Source organism: Balaenoptera musculus, chromosome 2 (genome assembly GCF_009873245.2).
Source record: "Balaenoptera musculus isolate JJ_BM4_2016_0621 chromosome 2, mBalMus1.pri.v3, whole genome shotgun sequence".
Classification (NCBI taxonomy): Eukaryota; Metazoa; Chordata; class Mammalia; order Artiodactyla; family Balaenopteridae; genus Balaenoptera; species Balaenoptera musculus.
This window is the reverse complement of record NC_045786.1, coordinates 148,126,927-148,149,271: the sequence shown is the minus strand read 5'-3', so window position 1 is coordinate 148,149,271 and position 22,345 is coordinate 148,126,927. Positions and strand designations below refer to the sequence as shown.

The 22,345-nt window shown below is 43.5% G+C and overlaps 1 protein-coding gene across 1 annotated transcript in view; it reads left to right on the top strand.

Annotated features, from left to right (window-relative positions):
* The window catches only part of AREL1 (apoptosis resistant E3 ubiquitin protein ligase 1), a 42,708-nt gene extending 21,465 nt beyond the window's left edge, over positions 1 to 21,243 (top strand). The window contains exons 3-20 of the mRNA XM_036844747.1: positions 156 to 216; positions 1,079 to 1,305; positions 2,245 to 2,482; positions 6,012 to 6,181; positions 6,428 to 6,608; positions 6,808 to 7,055; positions 8,900 to 8,977; positions 9,746 to 9,887; positions 10,019 to 10,144; positions 11,532 to 11,606; positions 12,130 to 12,239; positions 13,556 to 13,735; positions 13,909 to 14,034; positions 15,748 to 15,877; positions 15,965 to 16,023; positions 17,931 to 18,020; positions 18,439 to 18,614; positions 18,724 to 21,243. Of these exons, the coding sequence (XP_036700642.1) occupies positions 201 to 216; positions 1,079 to 1,305; positions 2,245 to 2,482; positions 6,012 to 6,181; positions 6,428 to 6,608; positions 6,808 to 7,055; positions 8,900 to 8,977; positions 9,746 to 9,887; positions 10,019 to 10,144; positions 11,532 to 11,606; positions 12,130 to 12,239; positions 13,556 to 13,735; positions 13,909 to 14,034; positions 15,748 to 15,877; positions 15,965 to 16,023; positions 17,931 to 18,020; positions 18,439 to 18,614; positions 18,724 to 18,826 (2,475 nt within the window). The 5' untranslated portion in view covers positions 156 to 200 and the 3' untranslated portion in view covers positions 18,827 to 21,243. The remainder of the gene's footprint in view (positions 1 to 155; positions 217 to 1,078; positions 1,306 to 2,244; positions 2,483 to 6,011; positions 6,182 to 6,427; positions 6,609 to 6,807; positions 7,056 to 8,899; positions 8,978 to 9,745; positions 9,888 to 10,018; positions 10,145 to 11,531; positions 11,607 to 12,129; positions 12,240 to 13,555; positions 13,736 to 13,908; positions 14,035 to 15,747; positions 15,878 to 15,964; positions 16,024 to 17,930; positions 18,021 to 18,438; positions 18,615 to 18,723) is intronic.
* The last annotated feature ends 1,102 nt before the right edge of the window (positions 21,244 to 22,345 follow it).

The following is a 22,345-nucleotide window of genomic DNA, read 5'->3' as shown; positions in this document are numbered from 1 at the left end:
CTCTGAAATGTTGTAGGGCACCTGTCAAGCTAGAGAGAGAGCAGGGATAGTAAGGCTGGAGATGGTAGGCTCAAGCCACATGCTCTGCTTTGTCTCTCTCTGAGACAGCTGTAAGGAAGAGTTAGAGGAAAAACTAAACAAGTTTTCTTTTGCAGCTGCAGCTGTGATCCTCGGCTGTCTGTTGGCATTGAAGGGACCTGATGTTTTACGTTATTGGTACGTTATAGAAAGAGCTCTCTATTATTTCTTTGTTAGGGTTGCTTATATCATTTTTTGCCTCCTTACCGCCCCCTTTCTCCTTGAAAATAGACTTAGAAATATTTCCAGGCATGCTAGAATGTACCTTCACAGAGTTGGCAGTGGAATTCATTCATTTGGGAAATATTTATTGAGTAATTATGGCCAGTGCCAGGCGCTGTTTCCTGTCGGGTCAAAGTTGAATAAGGCAAAAACCTGCCTCCATGGAGTTCATAACATGAAGGGGGAGAAAAGTTATAATAGATGAATGAATGCACGGGAGTTTGAGGGAGCCCAGAAGAAGGAACCCCTAACTGTGGCAGGGATTGGGGAGGGCTTTTGCCAAGTGGACAAGGAAGGGGAAGGCTTCCAAATGGAGAGAGTAGAGTGCGCATTCTTTTTACTATGTCAGGACCCAGTACATGAAGGGAGGTTGGGGGTAGGCATCGTATGTGGACCATGGTGTAGAACAAGGGTTGGTAACCTTTTTCTGTAAAGGACCAAAGAGTAAATATTTTCAGCTTCCCAGGCCATACAGTCTCTGTTACAACTACTGAACTCTGCGGCTTTAGGGCAAAAGCAGCCCTAGACAACAGTAAATAAGTGGGTGGGGCTGTGTTTCAGTAGAATTTTATTTACAAAAACAGGCAGTGGCTGGGATTTGGTCCGAGGACCGTAGTTTCTTACCCTGGTATGGAAGTTCCTCTCTTCACCCACAGAGGTAGTGACCCAGTAGAGGGTGTCTTTGGAATTCTTGCTTGACAGATGACTGGACTGTTCCACAGTGAGACGCTGTAGTGTGTAACTGGCGGGTGGTGTGTGTGTTCTCTGTTTTACATAGGTGGCATCACAGTGTCTGTGGTTGCATTCTTCTTCACAATTAAGTTCCTCTTTGAGCTTGCCGCACGTGTAGTCAGCTTCCTCCAGAATGAGGACCGAGAACGCCGAGGGGACCGGACTATATATGACTACGTGCGGGGAAATTACCTGGATCCCCGGTCTTGCAAAGTCTCCTGGGATTGGAAGGACCCCTATGAGGTGGGCCACAGCATGGCCTTCCGAGTGCATGTAAGGGAATGTTTCTGTCTCTGTACCCACTGGGGTTTCTGAGTCAGTTGCCTTCCAGAATCCAGTTCAGTCTGTTGGTGGTGCTGGCCTGAAATGTTCATGTTCTCCAACACCTCCCCACCCCCACCCCCCAGGAACTTGGGAATTGTTGACAGCTGAAGAGTCACACATTTCTCTATCATTTTGGTTTAATAGGTGCTTAGCTTGGAAGAAGTATAAAGCTTAATGTTACATTTTCAAAATGAGAAAAATATTACTGAAAAGAGTAGGTGTTACAGATTAGGGGTTGGCAAACCATGGCCCAAGGGCCGAATCAGGCCCACTTCCTGCTTCTATAAATACAGACTTATTGGAACACAGCCACACCCATTCATCTTCCTGTACTGCCTATGGATGCTTTCACGTTTGAGGAGTTAACCACGGTTGAGTAACTTACTGTGTATGACCCGCAAACCAACAGCATTACTCTCTGGCCCTCTGCAGAAAGTTTGCTGCCCCCTGCAATGACTTCTCCACTGCAGCCTTGTGCTTAGCTCCATAGTCTGAAGCCCACTAGCCCTGCCTAGTGCTTTTGTTCACTCAGTGCCAGTGGTACCCACTGACTTACCTTTACGTTTGGGTTAGCAGTGATAATATAATAAAAAATTGCAAGTAAGACAGGGTAGGCAGCATCTGTGGTTCCGAAGTGTCAAGTTGAAATGGACTCAGTGGCGTATTTTACCCCTTTCCTCAGAATACATTAAGAATTTGTTCGTGACTTAATGGTTTTCTTTGAAGCATTGAGAGAATTTGTTCCTTCTTGTGTGAGCAGGACTGTAGGAGTGGGTGGATACAGGGATTTACCAGTCACCTCCTCCCTCCCCACACTCTCTCAAGTAACACAGGAAATGATGTTCTCCCCCTGCTCAATAATGGGTGTCCCTCTTCTCCCCACCGCAGTTATTCTATAAGAACGGGCAGCCCTTTCCTGCACATCGGCCTGTAGGACTAAGAGTTCACATCTCTCATGTTGAGCTAGCAGTGGAAATTCCAGTGACCCAGGAAGTCCTCCAGGAACCCAGTTCCAACGTGGTCAAGGTGGCCTTCACTGTGCGCAGGGCTGGGCGGTATGAAATCTCCGTGAAGCTTGGTGGATTAAACGTGGCCTATAGTCCCTACTACAAGATTTTTCAGCCTGGTAGGTTGTTTTTTCTTTCTTTCTCTCCCTCCATTCCTTCCTTCCTTTCTCTTTTCTTAAACAGTGCCTTTGTTGAGATTTAATTCACATGCTATGTAATTCATTCATTTAAAATACACAATTTAGTGGTTTTAAAAATTTGTAGACTTGTATAACCATCACCACAGTCAATTTTAGAGCATTTTCATTACCCCATCACCCTGTACCCAGGTTACTCGTATTTTCCCCAAATCCCTTAGCCCTAGGTAACGCTGATCTGCCTCTGTGGATTTGCATTCTCTGGGTACTACTCTACCATTTACATAATTTACCATTCGCATAAAAGTGTGATCATTACATATGTGGCCGTTTGTGACTGGCTTGTTTCACTTAGCATAATGCTTCTGAGGTTTGTCCATGCTATAGCATGAATCAGTACCTCATTTCTTTTATTGCTAAATAATATTACATTATATGGATATACCACATTTTATTTATCCATTCATCAGTTGATGTACATTTGGGTCGTTTTCGCTTTTGACTACCATAAATAATGCTGATGTGAACATTTGTGTACAGTTTTTGTGTGCACATATGTTTTCATTTCTCTAGGAGTGGAATTGCTGTGTTATCAGCCAGGTAAGTTCTTAAGGGGTAAGGGTGCCAGAATAGACCAAAGGTAAAGTCTTCTGATTTTTGAAACCTTTTCAAGTAAAAGCACCTTGACCCTAATCCTACCCATGCTGCCAGTATGTGTTTTACTTCTTACTGAAGAGTGTCTGCCCAAGCTTCTAGCATCTTAAGAATTGAGGCCTCTATCTCAACTTTTTTTACCCCCTTGTGTCCTTTGTGCCAGATAATAGATGTTCAGGTGCTTTAAAGCCTAAAAGTATAATCTCTGACTCCTGGTTCTGCAACATACCGTTTAGTGTGCTGAGACCCTGGCTGTCCTGTTTGCCCTGCCTTGGCTTCCTTTTGACAGTGTCATTAGATACTGGCCAGGTTGGTGTCCACTTTGGGAGTCAAACCATAACAAGAGAGGTCTTGAGAAGATTTGCATATGTTTGCTTGAAAGGTCCTCAGTTTTCTTTCTCTTATAACAGAGGAAGCCTCCGGACAAGGTGGCTCCCAAGCCTTCTCCCTCTCCAGGTATTTCCTCCTTTGCTTCAGTGACTCACTCACAGACTCCTTTCTCACGAATTAGCATCACCTTGCTTCCTTGCCGTCAGTGGAGAACAGTTCATATCCTTATAATGTGTACCAGCCCTTTTCTTTTTAAACTAAAATTGAACTATTTACTTTGACATGATTGTAGATTCTCCTACAGTTGTAAGAGATAATACAGAGGGATGCTCTGTACCTTGACCCACTTTTCCCAGTGGTGACATCTTACAGAACTAAAGCCCAGTATCACAGCCAGGGTACTGACATGGATACAGTCAAGACACAGAACATTTCCATCACCACAAAGATCCTTCATGTTGCCTTTAGACAGCCACACCCATTTTCCCTCCCTCACCCACCTGTTTTTTAACTCCTGGCAGCCCACTAATCTGTTCTCCATTTCTTTAATTTTGCCATTTCAAGAATATTATATAAATGGGATCATAACAATACGTAACCTTTTGGTTAACATACCTTTTTTTCACTCAGCATATTTCTCTGGAGATTCATCCAGAGAAATTGAGTATATCAATTGAGTATATCAGTAGTTGGTTCCTTTTTATAGCTGGGTAGTATTACTTGGTGTGAATATACCATACTTTGTTTAACCATTCACCGGTTGAAGAACATCTGGGTTGTTTCCAGTTTTGGGCCGTTATAAATGGTGGTTTTAATTTGCATATCCCTAGTGGTTAACAATGTTGAACATCTTTTTATATGCTTATTTGCCCTCTGTGTGCCCTTTTTGATGAAATGTCTTTCACCCATTTTCTAAATGTATTTTTTGTTTTTTACTGTTGAGTTTTGAGAGTTCTTTAAGTCCTTTGTTAGAAATGTGGTTTGCAAATATTTTCTCTCAATCTTTAGCTTTCCTTTTCATCGCCTTAACAGGGTCTTTCACAGAGCAAGACTTTTTAATTTTGATGAAGTCAATTTATTGTTTTCCTTTTATGGATCATGCTTTTGGTATCTGAGAACTCTTTGACTAGTCCTAGATTCCAGGGATATTCTCCTATGGTTTTTTTCTAAAAGTTGCATAGTTTTACATTTAGTATTTAAGGTCGTGATCCATTTTTAGTTAATTAGGTCAAGATTTTGACCTTTGACCTTTTGTATACTAGGTCAAGATTTTTTTTTCTTATAGATGTCCAGTTGCTCCAGCATCTTTTGTTGAAAAGGCTAGCTTTCCCCTATTGCATTGCTTTTGCACCTTTGTCAGGGATCAGTTGGGCATATTTGTGGGGATCTATTTGTGGGTTCTCTGTTCTATACCATTGATCTGTGTGTCTGTCCCTCCACCAATACCAGAATCTTAATTACACAGCTATGTAATAAGTCTTGAAATTGAATAAACTGACTCTTTCCACTTTACTCTTCTTTTTTATAATTGTTTTAGCTATTCTAGATCCTTTGCCTTTCCATATAAATTTTAGAATAATACTGTCTAAATCTACAAAAAAATCTTACTGAGATTTTGTTAAGAATTGTGTTAAAATTATATAGCATTTGGGAAGAATTGACATCTTTGCTATGTTGAGTCTTCGAATTCATAAACATGGTATGCATCTGAATTTCTTTTTTTTTTTTAATTAATTAATTTTATTTATTTATTTTTGGCTGCATAGGGTCTTCATTGCTGCGTGCAGGCTTTCTCTAGCTGTGGCGAGCGGGGGCTACTCTTCATTGCAGTGCGCGGGCTTCTCATTGCGGTGGCTTCTCATTGCGGTGGCTTCTCTTGTTGTGGAGCACGGGCTCTAGGCAGGCGAGCTTCAGTAGTTGTGGCACATGGGCTTAGTAGTTGTGGCTCGCAGGCTCTAGAGCACAGGCTCAGTAGCTGTGGCGCACGGGCTTAGTTGCTCCGCGGCATGTGGGATCTTCCCAGACCAGGGCTTGAACCCATGTCCCCTGCATTGGCAGGCGAATTCTTAACCACTGCGCCACCAGGGAAGTCCTGAATTTATTTCTTTAATCAGCGTTTTGTAGTTTTCAACATACAAGTCTTATACGTGTTTTGTTAGATTTGCACCTAAGTATTTCGATTTTGTTTGTTTATTTTGCAATTATTCACTTATTTTTAAGGCCTGCTTCACTTGTAGGTTCCCAGGGGGGTTCTAGGTACTATATCTATAACTCTCAGTTCTGTTTTCTCCAAGTTTTTCTGTCATTCTGTTTAGTGCTTGCAGTGGTTAGGAGTTTGTAAAAATGAGTTCCCAAAAGTTCATTTGAATTAATCTCTTTGTTTTCTTCTTTCTCTCTGCCTCATAATGGTATTGTTTATCCCTAGGAACTGGGCAGGGACCCAGCTTTCTAGGACTCACTGACTGGGTAGATCTTTGTGCCCTAAAAATCACCTCTCTGACGTTATGTTCCATTGTCTTTGTTCCAGGAATGGTGGTTCCTTCCAAGACCAAAATCGTGTGCCATTTTTCTACTCTCGTGTTGACCTGTGGGCAGCCACACACTCTTCAAATAGTGCCCCGAGATGAGTATGACAACCCTACCAACACTTCCACGTCCTTGAGAGATGAGCACAATTACAGTCTGTCCATTCATGAGGTAAGCAGGCTCCCATCTTGCCCTGCGTGCTCCCACCTGTCACTCTCACCCTTTCTAGTTCACTTCCATCCATCTCCTTCTCCCTGACTGTTGTGCCTGCCTTCCTTCATCTGACAATACCTATCTCATTAGTAACTGTGAGACTTTGATTAGCTCGTAGATAGGAAAGTTCTTTGTAAAGAGTAAATTACTGTGCAAACAGGGAAAATTATGTGTGGTTGGCGATGCTTTGTTTTCCTCCTGTAGCTCGGTCCTCCGGAAGAAGAGAGCGCTGGTGTCTCATTCGAGAAGTCAGTGACATCCAACCGGCAGACCTGCCAGGTGTTCTTGCGGCTCACCCTGCATTCTCGAGGCTGCTTCCATGCCTGCATTTCATACCAAAACCAGCCAATCAATAATGGCGAATTTGACATTATTGTCCTAAGTGGTGAGTTGAGAGAAGAGCTGTGATTTAGTCCTCTTCTCAGGCCACTTGTTCTTTGCACGTCTGCACTCTTCTGACCAACCCCACAAATATTAGATATTTGAGCCAAACTTGGTTTAGAGCCCTGTGGACTAAAGGTCTAGTGATAGGTAACTTTCTCCCCTGTCTTGCACTTTAAACCTTATTCCTTGTTATACTTCAGAGAATGAGAGGAATATTGTCGAACGCAATGTGTCCACCTCAGGAGTGAGCATTTACTTTGAAGCTTATCTGTATAATGCTGCCAACTGCACCAGCACGCCGTGGCACCTCCCACCCATGCACACAAGCTCTGCCCAGCGCCGGCCCTCCACGGCTCTGGAGGAGGAAGATGAAGACTCACCCTCTGAGTGTCACACCCCTGAGAAGGTGAAGAAACCGAAGAAGGTGTACTGCTACGTATCACCAAAGGTTGGAACTCCCATTCTTGCCCCCTGCCCGAGCCTGCTTATAATTGGTATTTGGTTACAAAATCCACAAAGCAACAGTCTGAGAATCAGAGCGAGATCATTGCCTTGTCAGGGTTCAGGGATACTGAGGAGGCTGCTGCTTCAAGTTGAGCAGAAGGCCGTGCCTCCTCTCCTGTTGCCCGTGTCTGGTTTGGCTGGATAACATCTCTGTCTAGAGAGTCTGTGCCTTGGGACTTTAGAGCTCCTGTGGCGTTCTGCTGTTTGATTGCTTCCGGGAAGATTTTTCAAGGCATGGCTCTCAGAGTTTTAAAGAAAGCTACTTTTAACCATTAACAATTTCTCACTAGTGTAAAAATTACTGTTGGGCCCTTGTACTGTTTCAGAACAATTTGATCTTTCATTCTGTGATTTGTGAAACCACAACAGATGTCATGATCCGGGTACAGGATTGGAATAGAGAAATTTTGGCAGAGACAAGGAGGTGAACTTCCCAAGGCCCCTGAGCTAAGAGGCGCTTTGTCTTAGGGGTTTTCTTTTTTAGTATTTGTATTTTGCTTATTCATACAAACCTCAGAAAAATGAGACTCTTGAAACATCCCATTACATTCCTTTAATTGCATAACCAAAACTGAGTTCTAATTCTGTTCTACTTTAGAACACTTCACTATGTACTATTCATCATTTAAAAATCTAGCCTTAATTTGGCCTGGGGGAATGGCAGAGAGGGAAATGGTGAGGTAGAGATAAAACAAGATTGGCTGTGACCTGATAATTGTTGAAGCTGGTGACGACTTCATTGTACTGTTTTCTCTTCTTTAGTATGTGTTTGAAATTTTCTTTAATGAAGAGTTCTTTAAAAATCAAGAAAAAAATCTGACCTACTACATGTTCAGATAGCAGGGTTTTAAAATTATTTATTTATTTATTTATTTTTCAATATTTTAAAAAATTTATTTATTTTATTTATTTATTTTTGGCTGTTTTGGGTCTTCGTTGCCACACAGGGGTTTCCTCTAGTTGTGGCGAGTGGGGGCTACTCTCTTCGTTGCGGAGCACGGGCTCTAGGTGTACAGGCTTCAGTAGTGTGGCACACGGGCTTAGTAGTTGTGGCTCGCAGGCTCTAGAGCACAGGCTCAGTAGTTGTGGTGCACGGGCTTAGTTGCTCCGCGGCATGTGGGATCTTCCCGGACCAGGGCTTGAACCCGCGTCCCCTGCATTGGCAGGCATATTCTTAACCACTGCCCCACCAGGGAAGCCCTACAGGGGTTTTTTTAGATTGAAAAGTTATTGCATTGTCTTTTCTTTTATTGTAAACGGCAACAGACCTCTTTATATTCTTACATAAAGGATTTTTATGAACTTTTTTGTATGAGACTCCTCCCATCCCCCACCCCCTCTTCCCCAGCAAATCCTTGGTGCCATTCAAATAGAGATAAAGCAGTGGGCATGGGCCACTGGTGTTCCCTGTCCACTGACTTGGAAGAAGTCTCTCTGAGCAGCATCTGGCTACGCAGAAGGAGATTTTGATTGTCTCTAGGTGAAATGTTCTCTACTTGTAAAGTGAAAACCTGATCTCAGATATTTGGAAATGGTAGTCAGACTTGAGTATTAAGATTATGAAATATCTGTGTGAAATTGCATGGTGAGAGTAATACTTTAAATTTGCCTATTTTAAGATAGAGTTGATGTTTTCTATTTGATTTCAGTCCTAAATTATCTTCTTTGTTCAGAGAGGAAAAGGGTTATCATGAGAAATGTAGATGGGGACTGATATTTGAATTCCTATACCCAAATAGAACCTCTTTATTTATCATTCACTTCATTTTCTATATGTTGGTCCTCCAGCAATTCTCAGTGAAGGAGTTCTACCTGAAAATCATTCCCTGGCGCCTTTATACCTTCCGAGTGTGCCCAGGAACAAAAGTAAGTTGAACCTTACATCCGGTTCATGTAGAGCAGGCTTCAGCCTTCAACATCTCAACCTTTTCTTTTTCCCTAGAAGGACTTTTGGTGTTTCTGGAAGTTCTCATTGTGCACACAGGATTTATTGCCAAATAAAGAAGGAGTTGTTACCTCCTCGTGAAGGATGTAGTTCTAGGAGGACACGTGCTTACAGAAACAGCAGTTGGTAGCAAGTCAGAATACTTCAACAGTTATCTTTTGCCCCTAAGGCTAAGTTAATGGAGAGGGTGCTGGTAACTCTGACCTGAGCTTGGCTTCCCAACGTGCCAAAGATAGCTCTTTTAGCACCAGTAGTCTCATCTATTAAAAAAATTTTTTAAATTTTTAAAAAGTGGGGTTTTTTTAAACTCTTCTGAGGTTTTGGAATCTAAAGGCAAATCATTTTCCTCCAGCCAGTTTGCCCAACCTATTCAGGTGCTCATTTGCTATTTTACATATCCTTCCTGCTTTCACCCTTCTTATATTTTATGTTGGAAAGTCTGTAGTGTTGCCTGTGATCCTTACTAAAGGTGGTCTCTGTGACTCGAGTAATTTAAAATAAAATCTGAATCGTAGAGCATTGAGGTGAAAAACAAGGAGATGTACTCCTGGTAGGTACTTACTTGGGGAAAACAGACTTAACTTGTTTTTGTTGGTTGGTGCAGAGGGTAGGGATGTGAAGGTTTTTTTGCTGGATTTGAGCGCTTTATAGATTAACTCCTTTTCTTTTTTTTGTTTTCCTTTTGTTAGTTTTCATACCTTGGCCCTGACCCTGTCCATAAGCTGCTCACACTGGTGGTGGATGATGGCATTCAGCCTCCTGTGGAGCTCAGCTGTAAGGAGAGGAACATCCTAGCGGCCACGTTCATCCGCTCACTCCATAAAAACATAGGTGAGTTTGGACAGGGATTCTGACGGGGTAGGCAGTGACCCCAGGTATCTGGGTGCCTGAGGGTGTAGAGGTGGCCTGCACAGGTGTCTTACAATGAGGCTGTAATCATGATGGATCTTGCTGCTCCTTAGGAGGCTCTGAGACCTTTCAGGACAAGGTGAACTTTTTCCAGCGAGAGCTTCGGCAGGTACATATGAAAAGACCACATTCCAAAGTCACCCTGAAGGTCAGCAGACATGCCTTGTTGGAATCGGTGCGTAAAGTTTCATCCTCGTCAAAAGTTGTCAAAATTTTCCAACTAGAAACCTCTGTGATATTTGGTTATATTCTGCAGGTTATCTTTTTTATGAAACCCACATCTCTCTCTTCTTTAAACGTATTAAAGACAGTGTTCTATGCATTTGATTATACTGAATTTGGGGCAGATTTGTTGGAGGTATGTTATTGAAAGGAGAGACTAGTTGACACATTGGCTTTAAAATCAGACTGAACTAGCTCCTGAACAATTTCATGGAACTCCTGTTAGTTTGAACTAATCAGATTGCTTCCCTCCTCTTTGCCTTCATTATTTCATCTGTAAAATAAGAAGAGAAAATGCAGACAGATGACTATTTAACTTAAAAGCATTAAGGGCAGGTGGTAAGTTGTTGTTATAGAAGAAAGTTCCTGTTATTGAATCCCGGGAATAGAAGAGCTCTTGTGGGATTAAAAGGAAACGATTTTTGTCGTCACTCTGGCCTGATGGAAAAGGAACACCTGATGTGTGTCTGTCTCCACTACATAGACACTGGCATAGTTCTTACGTTCCTTGAGAATGAGAAGGCCTTGGTCCCTGTCCAGAAAGTGTTTGTGATGTTTAGCTCTGGTAGGTGCTGCTGGAAACCCACCTTCTCCTTGTGGCATGGCTTCCTGTCTGAACCTAGCCTTGTGGCTAAAAATGTCTAGCGGATAGACTGTACTTTACTGAAAACCAAGACTCCTTGGTTCTCTTGCTGACAGCTTACTGATCTGAGCCATTGTTACTTCTTTTTTTTTTTTAAATTTATTTATTTATTTATTTTTGGCTGTGTTGGGTCTTCGCTTCTGTGCAAGGGCTTTCTCCAGTTGTGGCGAGCGGGGGCCACTCTTCATCGCGGTGCGTGGGCCTCTCACTGTCGCGGCCTCTCCCATTGCGGAGCACAGGCTCCAGACGCGCAGGCTCAGTAGTTGTGGCTCACGGGCTCAGTAGTTGCTCCGCGGCATGTGGGATCCTCCCAGACCAGGGCTCGAACCCGTGTCCCCTGCATTAGCAGGCGGATTCTCAACCACTGCGCCACCAGGGAAGCCAATTGTTACTTCTTTATTTAAGAGTTTTCTCATTAATAAAATGAGGATTATTAAAAAAATAAGTTTCAACTTTCCAGTTAGGCAATGGTGTAAATATGAATTAGATTATTTTTGTAATTTTAGATTTCTTCTGGAGATATTTACATTTTAAATATAAGGTGGTAGTATTAAAGCTTATTTATGAGTAATATATTGCCTCCAGGTACTTGTGGTTATTACAAGGACAATGGCAATGTTCTTGTGTTTTTGTCTTTAACACCCAAGAGATACCGGCCAGTGTTCTGACAGTTTCCTTTCTTTTCTTTCACTGCTTTTCAGTCTTGAAAGCCACTCGGAATTTCTCCATCTCAGATTGGAGCAAGAACTTTGAAGTGGTTTTTCAGGACGAAGAAGGTCAGTTTTGAAATTTCATATTCATCTTTTTAACTCTCCTTCCCACTCCTCCTTGTCTCCTTACCCCCCGCATCCACAAAAAACAAAAACAACCCCCCTACAATACTCGCCACCCCTGCCCAGCTTCTTTTTCCCTGGGAAAAAGAAGTCATGAGTCAGACAAAAAGGGTGGCATTTACTGGCTAATAGCTTGGTAGACCTTGTAAAGCACAATACATACAGGGACTTGGAGGGAGAGTTTGAAGCAGAAGGGCAAAGTAACCTTTGTAGGGAAATGTTGGTTTCCTAGGATCTCTGATCTGTATCCCCACACTAGGAGGCATTAGCTTAGTGATCAGAATACCTTAATCCTACAGAAGAGGGGATTTCAGTAAAAGTCCATAGCTGAGGTGGGATGGAATGGGGGACACCAAGGTGGTGGAATGCAGGAAGTAAGGATCGGAGAGTATAAATGAGAATAAATGAACAAAAGTGATAAGAGGTGGTAGGCCAGACTCACTTTTTATTTTTATTATACTTTCAGCTCTGGACTGGGAGGACCCTCGCCGGGAATGGTTTGAGCTAATCTGCAAAGCACTATTTGACACCACCAATCAGCTCTTCACCCGATTCAGTGACACCAACCAAGCGTTAGTGAGTCTGTGACTTCCGCGTGGGTGGGAGGAAAATGTGGATTGTGTTATAATGAAGAGACTAATAAGAGTTTGAACTAATCAGATTGCCTCCCTCCTCTTTGCCTTCATTATTTCATCTGTAAAATAAGAGAAATGCAGACAGATGAATATTTAAACTTAAAAAGCATTATAGTACAGTGGCTATTCTACTCCTTAGTGTTTTAATAATTAAGCCACTTTTCTCAAAACATACCTGAAGCAATTGAACTCTGTACAAGATCTCTCTCTTTTTTAAAATTTATTTTATTTATTTATTTTTGGCTGTGTTGGGTCTTCGTTGCTGTGCACGGGCTGTTCTGTAGTTGTGGAGAGCGGGGGCTACTCTTCGTTGCGGTGCACGGGCTTCTCATTGCGGTGGCTTCTCTTGTTGCAGAGCATGGGCTCTAGGTGTGCGGGCTTCAGTAGTTGTGGCTCACGGGCTCTACAATCGTTGTGCTGCACGGGCTTAGTTGCTTCGCGGCATGTGGGATCTTCCTGGACCAGGTCTTGAACCATGTCTCCTGCATTGGGAGGTGGATTCTTAACCACTGTGCCACCAGGGAAGCCCCTGTACAAGATCTTTGACTAGGTGGAGTAGAGAAGTTGACTTTGGCTGAAAGAAGTTCTGGTTTAGGGAAAAGGCATTATATCATCCAGTGATTAACTTCCGTTTGCAGCCAGGGACGATGAAATAAATATAAGATTCTTCAACTTAATGTAAGTCCATCTTTGCCCTTTATCCTCCAATCACTTTTTTTTTTTTTTTTAATAAATTTATTTATTTATTTATTTTTGGCTGTGTTGGGTCTTCGTTGCTGCGCACGGGCTTTCTCTAGTTGCGGCAACTGGGGGCTACTCTTCATTGCGGTGCGCGAGCTTCTCCTTGCAGTGGCTTCTCTTGCTGTGGAGCATGGGCTCTAGGCATGTGGGCTTCAGTAGTTGTGGCACACATGCTCAGTAGTTGTGGCTCGCAGGCTCTAGAGTGCAGGCTCAGTAGTTGTGACGCACAGGCTTAGGTGCTCCGCGGCATGTGGGATCTTCCCGGACTAGGGCTCGAACCCATGTCCCCTGCATTGGCAGGCGGATTCCCAACCACTGCGCCACCAGGGAAGCCCCCTCCAATCACTTTGAATTACTCAGTGGTGGCTACCAAACAACTAATGCCATTTGGATGGGCTCTTTGATCTTAACACTGAAATTCTTGCTCCCTTGGGATAGAGTTGGGGAGGGAGGATCTTCACAGAACTAGGCTTGAAGAAAAATGGCCCAGGGCCTTTTAATCTTTCTCTTTGACAGGTGCATCCCAACCCTAATCGCCCCGCTCATCTGCGCCTAAAGATGTATGAGTTTGCAGGGCGCCTGGTGGGCAAGTGTCTCTACGAGTCCTCTCTAGGAGGAGCCTACAAGCAGTTGGTCCGAGCTCGCTTCACCCGTTCTTTCTTGGCCCAAATCATAGGACTGCGTATGCATTACAAGGTAACTCCTAGGTGTGCATTTTCTACTAAGGCCCCTGGCCATTAACTCTGGAATCTCTCCACCCTCAGCTTATTATTCTTAAGGTTGAAGGGGTAAGTGGTTCCAAGCAGTTACAAATTTCGTTTCTGGGTAAGAGTAGTCATGTTCTGTTCTGTGTCTTTCTGTTTCCTCAGTACTTTGAAACAGATGACCCAGAATTCTACAAATCTAAAGTTTGTTTCATCCTCAACAATGACATGAGTGAGATGGAGCTGGTCTTTGCAGAAGAGAAATATAGCAAATCAGGTCAATTGGATAAGGTGAGAAAGAGAACTGAAGCCTGTGGGTCCCATTTCCCAGCCTCCTCTAGAGCAGGGCTCTCTAGTATAACTTTCTGCAATGATGGAAGTGTTCTCTGTTTGTGCTTTTGAGCACCCAGAATGTGGCTGGTATGACCAAATAACTAAGTTTCTAAATAACCACATGTGACTAATGACAACCATATTGGAGAGCATAGCTTTGGGGCATTGCATCCCACACTGTATGGTCTTGGCCTATTTAAGTGGAGCCAAAGACACGTATACCCATCCATCCCACCCATTCCTACTTTCCAGTAGAGAAAGAACTATAAGTGATAGTGAAGTGTCACTGCACAAGCAGCTTTGGAAGGGATGACAGTGTCTTTCTTAACATTAGGGGCAGGGATGTAGATGACTCCTATTTTAACACTGTGTGTATATATTTTTAAACTTTTTACTAGAAAATTAATGGCCAAAAGTATTTCTGATGAAAATGTCATTTTGTTTACATACTGAGGTTAAATAATATCAAATGGTAACGATGAAGCTAAAGTTGCAGTCATAAATAATTGAAAGCAAAATAGCGATGACTGAAAATTTGTGATCACTGATAGCACTGAGCTGATAATCAGATACCTTTGTGAACATTGTGGGGATCCCAGCTGACGGCCTTTGCACGTGTGTGGGCGGAGCCTGTCTTCCTGACCCAGCACTGCAAGGTGTCTGGAGTCAGTGGAATACTGAATTAGGGTCCACAGGCCTAGGGGAGTACTGATTTTAAATGGATTTAATATGAATACTAAATCTTAGTAATTTACTACTTAGGCTACTAGTTAGAAATGCTTACACACATAAAATAAAAGCATCCAGAATTGTGCACAGTAACAGAAAAAAAGTCTTAACACGTTTAGAGATCCGTTGAGAATCCTTGCTCTGGAGCAAAGTTCCGTCCCTACCACGCTGTCGTCAGAACCTTAAAATCTGATCTTGTAACTAAATGGAGGCCTTCACTACTCACCTATGAAGACAACCATGGTCATTGTACACAGGTTTTCTGGGGTTGTGGCATTAAACTGTGCTTCAGGGCTTCCTCAAAGCTCCCTTAGGAGTTATTTATTGGAAAGAGTGTGCCAATTCTATTTGAGAATCATGCAGTTCAGCTTTTTCTTTGCAGATAGAAAAATCAGGAGCCCAAATATCTAAGTGACTGAAATCCTGTAGCAAGTTAGTCTCCAAGTATCAAGCCGTGGCTTTTTCCATTGACTCACATTGGGAATAGAAGAATGTAGGGAACATCTATGCCCATCTTAGAATTTCTGAGACCTGAAAAGACTTCTTCACTACTTATATGGTTTTATTTATTCTCAATTGGCTCAGGGGTTTAAGAGAAGAGGTCAGTAATGGTTCAATTTTGGATCATAGAAATGTTAAAATATTGCTAACAAGGAACCATAATATCTTCCTGTTGCATCACCACTGTTTGACCAGGTCAGAGGAGACTTACTGAGAGACCCACTTCAGAAACAGTAGCGAGGAGAATATATAGCAATAGCGGTAGGAAACCTTAAGCTTAGTAACTAACTAAAACCAAGTGTGTTGAAAACCTGAACGCACAGCAGGAACTTGTGACCATGGTGGAGTTCAATAATGCTGTGTTTGTGGGACATACTGGGCAGATGTCATCTTATACCCTCCAATCCACATCCTCTCCCTGTCTTCTGCCTCTTCTTTCAGGTCGTAGAACTTATGACAGGTGGAGCTCAAACCCCAGTCACCAACGCGAATAAAATCTTCTATTTAAATTTGCTGGCCCAGTATCGGCTGGCCAGTCAAGTGAAAGAGGAAGTGGAACATTTCCTAAAAGGTGGGATCCTGTCTACTCTTGGCTTTGAGGTGAAAATACTTGTATCCATGGTGTGGATATGGCTTTAACTTGGCTACTTTGTTTCAGGCCTGAATGAGTTGGTCCCTGAGAACCTTTTGGCTATTTTTGATGAGAATGAGCTTGAGGTAAGTGCTTACAATTGACACCCCCTATTCTTGGCTTGCTTTTTATTATGCCTACAGGAACTGGATTACTGCACCTTCTGTTATGAGATGCAGTAGGAAAGCCCTTTAAGAGTTGGTTTTACTCTTCCATGCATGGACCCCTTCTCCAGCTTTTAAAAAATTTGAATGTGAAAATTAGGAATCAGCAAATTACTAATTATGAATAGTAATAATTAATATTATTCATCAAATATTATTGATACTGGTCAAGTAGTAAAGAATGTTGGTATCCTGCACAGTCTTTGTAAATCCTATGACCTTTAAAGTTGATTTAAGGGAATAATAGAATTTATTTGTTCAAGAGACTGTTTATTGAGTGTCTTCTATATGCCATGTGCTTTTGAGGAACTGGGGAGCTAGGAATGAATAAGACCAAGTCCCTGTCCTCATAGAGCTACATTCTAGTGAAGGAAACAAACCAAAAGATGTGATGTATTTCACAGCTTTGTGTTACAACACTATATAGTTAATATATTCTTATCTTAGATCCTGTAACACCCAAAATGTGACTATAAGATGGTAAATACCTTGCTGTAATTAGCAAAATTGAAGTTCCGTGAACTTCAGGTATAGACAAAAAATAAAACCAGCTTGCTTTTACCTGCTGCTCACAGATAATACACACAATGCAAGTTACTAGCTTTAGCTTTAACTTCCCGTAGCCTTTATGAGGGGCATGTTTCTATAAACTATTTCCTATAGGGAGGAAGTTCTTCTTTAAAAATGGGGAAACAAAAAGTAGTTTCAGGTAGTCTTGCACAGTTTTTATTCTTATTAAATTGAATTGGCTTTGAGAACAAGAATCAAAGTCTCATGCAATTTTCAACACGTTTTGTACCTTTAGATATGAAATCTGCATAATGAACTCTCCATCTCTCAGCCTGAAGTTTCTGACAGACCTGTCACCTCTTGCTGTCATTTTCTGGGCTGAGGAACAGCTTCTGGTGTAATTTGTTTTATCCTGAAGCAAAGCATTTGTAACAATTCATAAAGTGCGTAGGAGGAAGGACGCAGTCTCTTAACGGTTGTTCCCCATCCTGCTCTTAGTTACTCATTAGCTTAGCAAGTTCTTTTTGAAGGAGCCAAGCTTCTCAGGCTTAATTTGGGCTTTTCTTTTCTTTGATTAGGTTGTTTCATTCTTTATAGCTATTGGATGAGTACTTAGAGTCTGCTAAGTAACTTGCTGGATCTTGAACCAAATTAGGACATCAACAAGATGTTTAGGGTTCTGATGTCATTAATGTTCTCATTTTTTGGCATTCTTTTTCATTTATCTGATCAAGTAGAGGCAGGGCTGAAGGGACGGTAGTAGAAGTTCAATCCAGAAAAGAAGGATGGATCCTGGGAAAAAGGAAAGGCCATCTAACAAATTCATAAATGGGGCCGGGGGTCTTCATGAAAGGGGAAGGGCCTGCTTTTTGCCCTGGTATTCCCAGGCCACATCCAGAGCAGACTGTCAGTAAATACTTGGTTCCCTTTCTGTCCTCTGTTTCAATTCAAAATAATATATAGCAGCAGTTCTTAATTAGGGGTGTGCATCAGAAGCCCTTGGGAAACTTTTTCAAAATACACAAGCTTGTAACCTGTCCCTAGAGATTCTGATTCAATAGGTCTGGGGTAAGGCCATAGGCATCTATCTATCTATCTTTTTTTTTTTTTTTTAAGCTGTGTAATTTTTACCACACTGGTTAGGAACCATTGGCCTATTATAATTGATTTTCCTAAAGCAGTATTCTGGCATTATGACCTCACCTTATGTCTCTTTCTTGGTGTTTTCTGTATTCCACATTTTGCATGTTAACATATTTTGGCCTTATGGTGGGACTTTGCCCCTCTGACTATCCTAGTAACACCTGACTATTCTCCAGCTGCTGATGTGTGGGACTGGGGACATCAGTGTGTCTGACTTCAAAGCCCATGCGGTGGTCGTTGGTGGCTCATGGCATTTCAGAGAAAAGGTAAGTGGGCCAAATTTCTTTTAGTCGAATTTGTGCTGTCTTGTAAGGAAAAAGTTTCAGAAGGAAAAAGTCGAATAGTCGGAGAAGCAGACATATCAACTGGGAAAAAGTGATATATGTGGGAAAGGCAGGTGGTCATCCAGGCAGACGGGAACCCTGGACCCTAAGGGCTGTCATGCTGCTGCCACAGAGGCAGTACATTGGAAAGGCAGAGAAATAGAACCAAGTAATTAGCGACTACCCTCCTGACCGAGTAACAGTATCAATTCCTTTTAAAGAGGTTGTCGACTCTAGCCGTTCCTACCTGCGCGCAGTAACTGGGGCCCACCCCCACTTCAGGATATCCTGTTCCTTCCCCCAGCGGTCAACTCCTAAGCTGCACGTAGGTGTGACCCCAGCCTTGTGCTCTCCCTGCCAGGTCATGAGGTGGTTTTGGACCGTGGTTTCCAGTTTGACGCAGGAGGAGTTGGCTCGGCTGCTTCAGTTCACAACAGGCTCGTCTCAGCTACCGCCTGGAGGCTTTGCCGCCCTCTGTCCCTCATTCCAGATTATTGCCACCCCGACCCATAGCACGCTACCAACTGCACACACGTGGTGGGTATCTGACTGCCTGGTGCGTGCTGTCACGGGGGATTATCTTTCCAGCCCTTGCCAGTGTTTCTGGTGGTGTGAGTTAATCACTTCTCTCCCCTTGGCCTTCCAGTTTCAACCAGCTGTGCCTCCCTACGTATGACTCATATGAAGAGGTGCACAGGATGCTGCAGCTGGCCATCAGTGAGGGCTGCGAGGGCTTTGGCATGCTCTGACCACTCTCTTGCCATCCACTTGGCTCCCGTGCTTTCTGGAGCATCCGAGTGCACATAACAGACATAACCACTGACCCTAGCATACACAAAACCATCAGCCAGAAGCTGCTGCGTGCTCTCCAGTGTCTGGAGTATTCAGTCACCTACAAGCCTTGTCCTTCCCTCGCCCCCTCCTTTCCCACCTCCCCCCCCAGGCCACTTTGGCAGGTACATAATCTGAGCAACTCGCTCAGTCACAAGAGGAGGGCCATGCCGCTGTGCTTGCACTTGGTTCTTAGAAACTCTCAGTAGCCGGAGTGGCACTGGACTACCTCTCATGGTGACTGATAGCACAAAAGGATCTTTTCTGTGGTGTCAGAACTGGAAAAGGAGCTTTCCTTGCAAGCGTTTCTGGAAATGATCATTAATCCACAAAGAAGAACTCCCTAATAAGCTTTTTCTTGACTATGAGCCTGTGAGATAGACAGACCTAAGAATGTGAAAGATAGCTGGGCTGTTGCCTCCAGTGCTGAATGTGATTCTCCTTTAGGCTTATGGGGCACGTCTAGGCACGTGGCTGGCTTGAAGACTACTGATGCTTGTCCCTGAGTTTGTTCTTTACACTGAGGTGTGGCTGGGCTCGGCCACTTACCTCCAGCTTATGCAGTCTGCTAAGAGCTGGGGATTCTTCAGATTTCCACTGAAGAAAATTTTGGAGCAAGAGATTGGGACAGTACGATAGCATGACACCGATCCCTGGTTCTCTCTTTGCTTGGTGTTCCCTGGCAGCACTAAGGCAAGGAAAAAGGAATCAGTAATTTAATTGCTTCTCACAGGTCCTTAGGGCCAGGACACAGGGAACACACATAGAGGAGATACATCAGATGATAAATAAACACCTAGCTGTCCCAGTTACTTCCTGTCACTCCATCAGTTACCAGCAAGGGCAGCTAAGGAGGGAGGAAGATAAATTAGGTTCACTGTTACGTGATGATTGAAGAGAACCTGCAGCTGTTTCTTGGAAGATGACAACAACCTTTTTCATTACGATTTGAATGAAGACGTTTTCAAGACTCAAAATCTCATTGAATTCCCAAATTTCTGTTTCTAAGAAGGCTTTGCTGCAAGCTACCATTCCCAGTGGGGCAGTCGACTCAGAATATTTACAAGCCATCTTTATTGCCAAAACCAGCAAGTACAAAGAGTCCAGAGATGAGGCGGGACTTGCAGCAGTGCCTTGGCCTCCTGGAAGCACGTCTGAGCCCTCCTGTTCCCAGAGATCATGAGGAACAAGCCTTCCTGAGCTGCTACAATTCCTGCCTGACCTCACTCCTTCGCAGTTGTCATTTGTCCTTCTTGGCATGGGTGCTGACCTCACTCATCCTTGGGGTCTAGGATCCAGCATCAGGGCCTCTGTACCCCAGGGTCCTCCATGCCACACGGTCACTGCTCTCCTCAGGGACCAGGACAAGGTGCTGCTGCCTGCCCCGGTGTTTTCCTATGGGATATGTACAGGCAAGTTGCATCATCCCCCGGGAAACATGATGCTGCCCCTCGGGCCCAGAGAGGGTTTCCAGCTGGGGGGCACGTGGGTTGGTTCTGCTGTCTTTGGCTGTTGTTCCTCTTCTGGATTCTGCGTTCTCCTCTCCAGAGACTCATGCTGGAGCTCAAGTTGATTTTCTTGGTTAGATCTGTCCTTTTAAGCTCTAGTCATAGCACTTTTCAGAGCATCCTGAGTACCATTGCAGCCCAGCTGCGTCCTGCAGTGGTCCTTAGCCCCAAGGTCTTTGTTTAACAAAACCCTTTGGTACTGTTGTGGTTTTTTGTTCTTCTGGTTTACCCTGTCTCTCCTAACTATTCAAAAGTATCTTTGCTCTTTAGGCCTTTCCTTTGACCTTTTTTTCTAATCCTGCTTTGGAACTAGCCAGTGTGGGGAGAGGTACACCATGTCGGAGAGAAGGAAGAGTGTCTGTTACTTCTTGAGCAGTTTTCTATTCACATTTCTTATTTTGGCCAGTTGTTTTATTTATGCCCTTGTGACCCAGATGCTTGGGGAGCCAGCTAACCTCCTGGCCTTGAGTCTCTTCAAAGGAGACCAGGCACCAAGTGAACACCAAGGAAGATATCGGCATGTTTCTAGAACTTCAGCAGAGACCAAGCCCTGCTGCTGCAAATTTGTCAGGCCAGACAAAAGGGCCAGACGGTTGCAACAATAGTGTAAATATTTTGTACAGTAAATAAATGAATGTTTAAAAGGACTAAGGAGCAAGTGACTGCTTTACGTGATGATTCAGGGCTTAAATTGGAGGTGGGGAAGGAAAAGAAAAATTCAGAAATGTTTTTGCATTTCCCCAGTAATGCCTTCAGAAGCAGTCAGCTTGGGCTTCCCTGGTGGCGCAGTGGTTGAGAGTCTGCCTGCCAATGCAGGGGACGTGGGTTCGAGCCCTGGTCTGGGAGGATCCCACATGCCGCGGAGCAGCTGGGCCCGTGAGCCACAACTACTGAGCCTGCGCGTCTGGAGCCTGTGCCCCACAAAAAGAGAGGCCGCGACAGTGAGAAGCCCGCTCACCGCGATGAGGAGTGGCCCCCGCTTGCCACAACTAGAGAAAGCCCTCGCATAGAAACGAAGACCCAACACAGCCAAAAAAATAAAATAATTAAAAAAAAAAAAACAAACTTCCCCAAATTCTGGCAATCTTTAAGCTAAAAGAACTTCCCAAATTAAAAAAAAAAAAAAAAGAAAAGAAACAGCTTGGGGTTGAATGTACTCCCAGAGCCCTGGCCTGGCCCGGACTTTCTTGCCCTTTCACCCTTCCCTGATTGCTGTCCATGGTGCCAGGCAGGGCCACAGTGCTTGCTTGCACAGAGAGCCAATGGCTGGGACAAGCAAGTGCTTGTGCTCAGCTCCAGAAGAAGAAACCCGTCTGGCAAAAGTAGAGGATGTCTGTTCTCATCAGTCTTTTAAACATTAATTAGTTGTTGTTTTACTACATAAGAGACTCAGTGTAGAAAATTAGGAAATTAAAAAAAAGTACAAGAAAAAAAGTTACTTGCCATCCAGAGGGAATAACACTTTGGTGGATGGCCTTCTTATTTGCATATAATCATACATGTATTTCTCAATGTGCCCTTGACCCTCCCACAAAAGTTTGCATATGGCAAACAAAAACCCTGTTCCACAAAAGTTTTTGGGTGGTAGGCGGGACCAATTCTTTTCTAACCGCAGATAAGCTTGGCAGAAAGAGAAGACCAGACCTCTGATTTGGGCCTTGTAGGAAAAGTGTTAGAGACCCTGACTTTCTTGGGGAAGTAATCATGGTGTCTTTGTGCATTGGTTCCCATTCTGGAAAATCAAAACAAAATCCCCTTTATAATTGTTTTTCTTTTTGTTTTGTTTTTTGTCGTTTTTTGTTAGTTTTTGTTTGTTTTGTTTTGTTTGGCCACGGCGTGTGCCTTGCTGGATCTTAGTTCCCCGAGCAGGGATTGAACCCTGACCCAGCAGTGAAAGCGCTGAGTCCTAACCACTGGACCGTCAGGGAA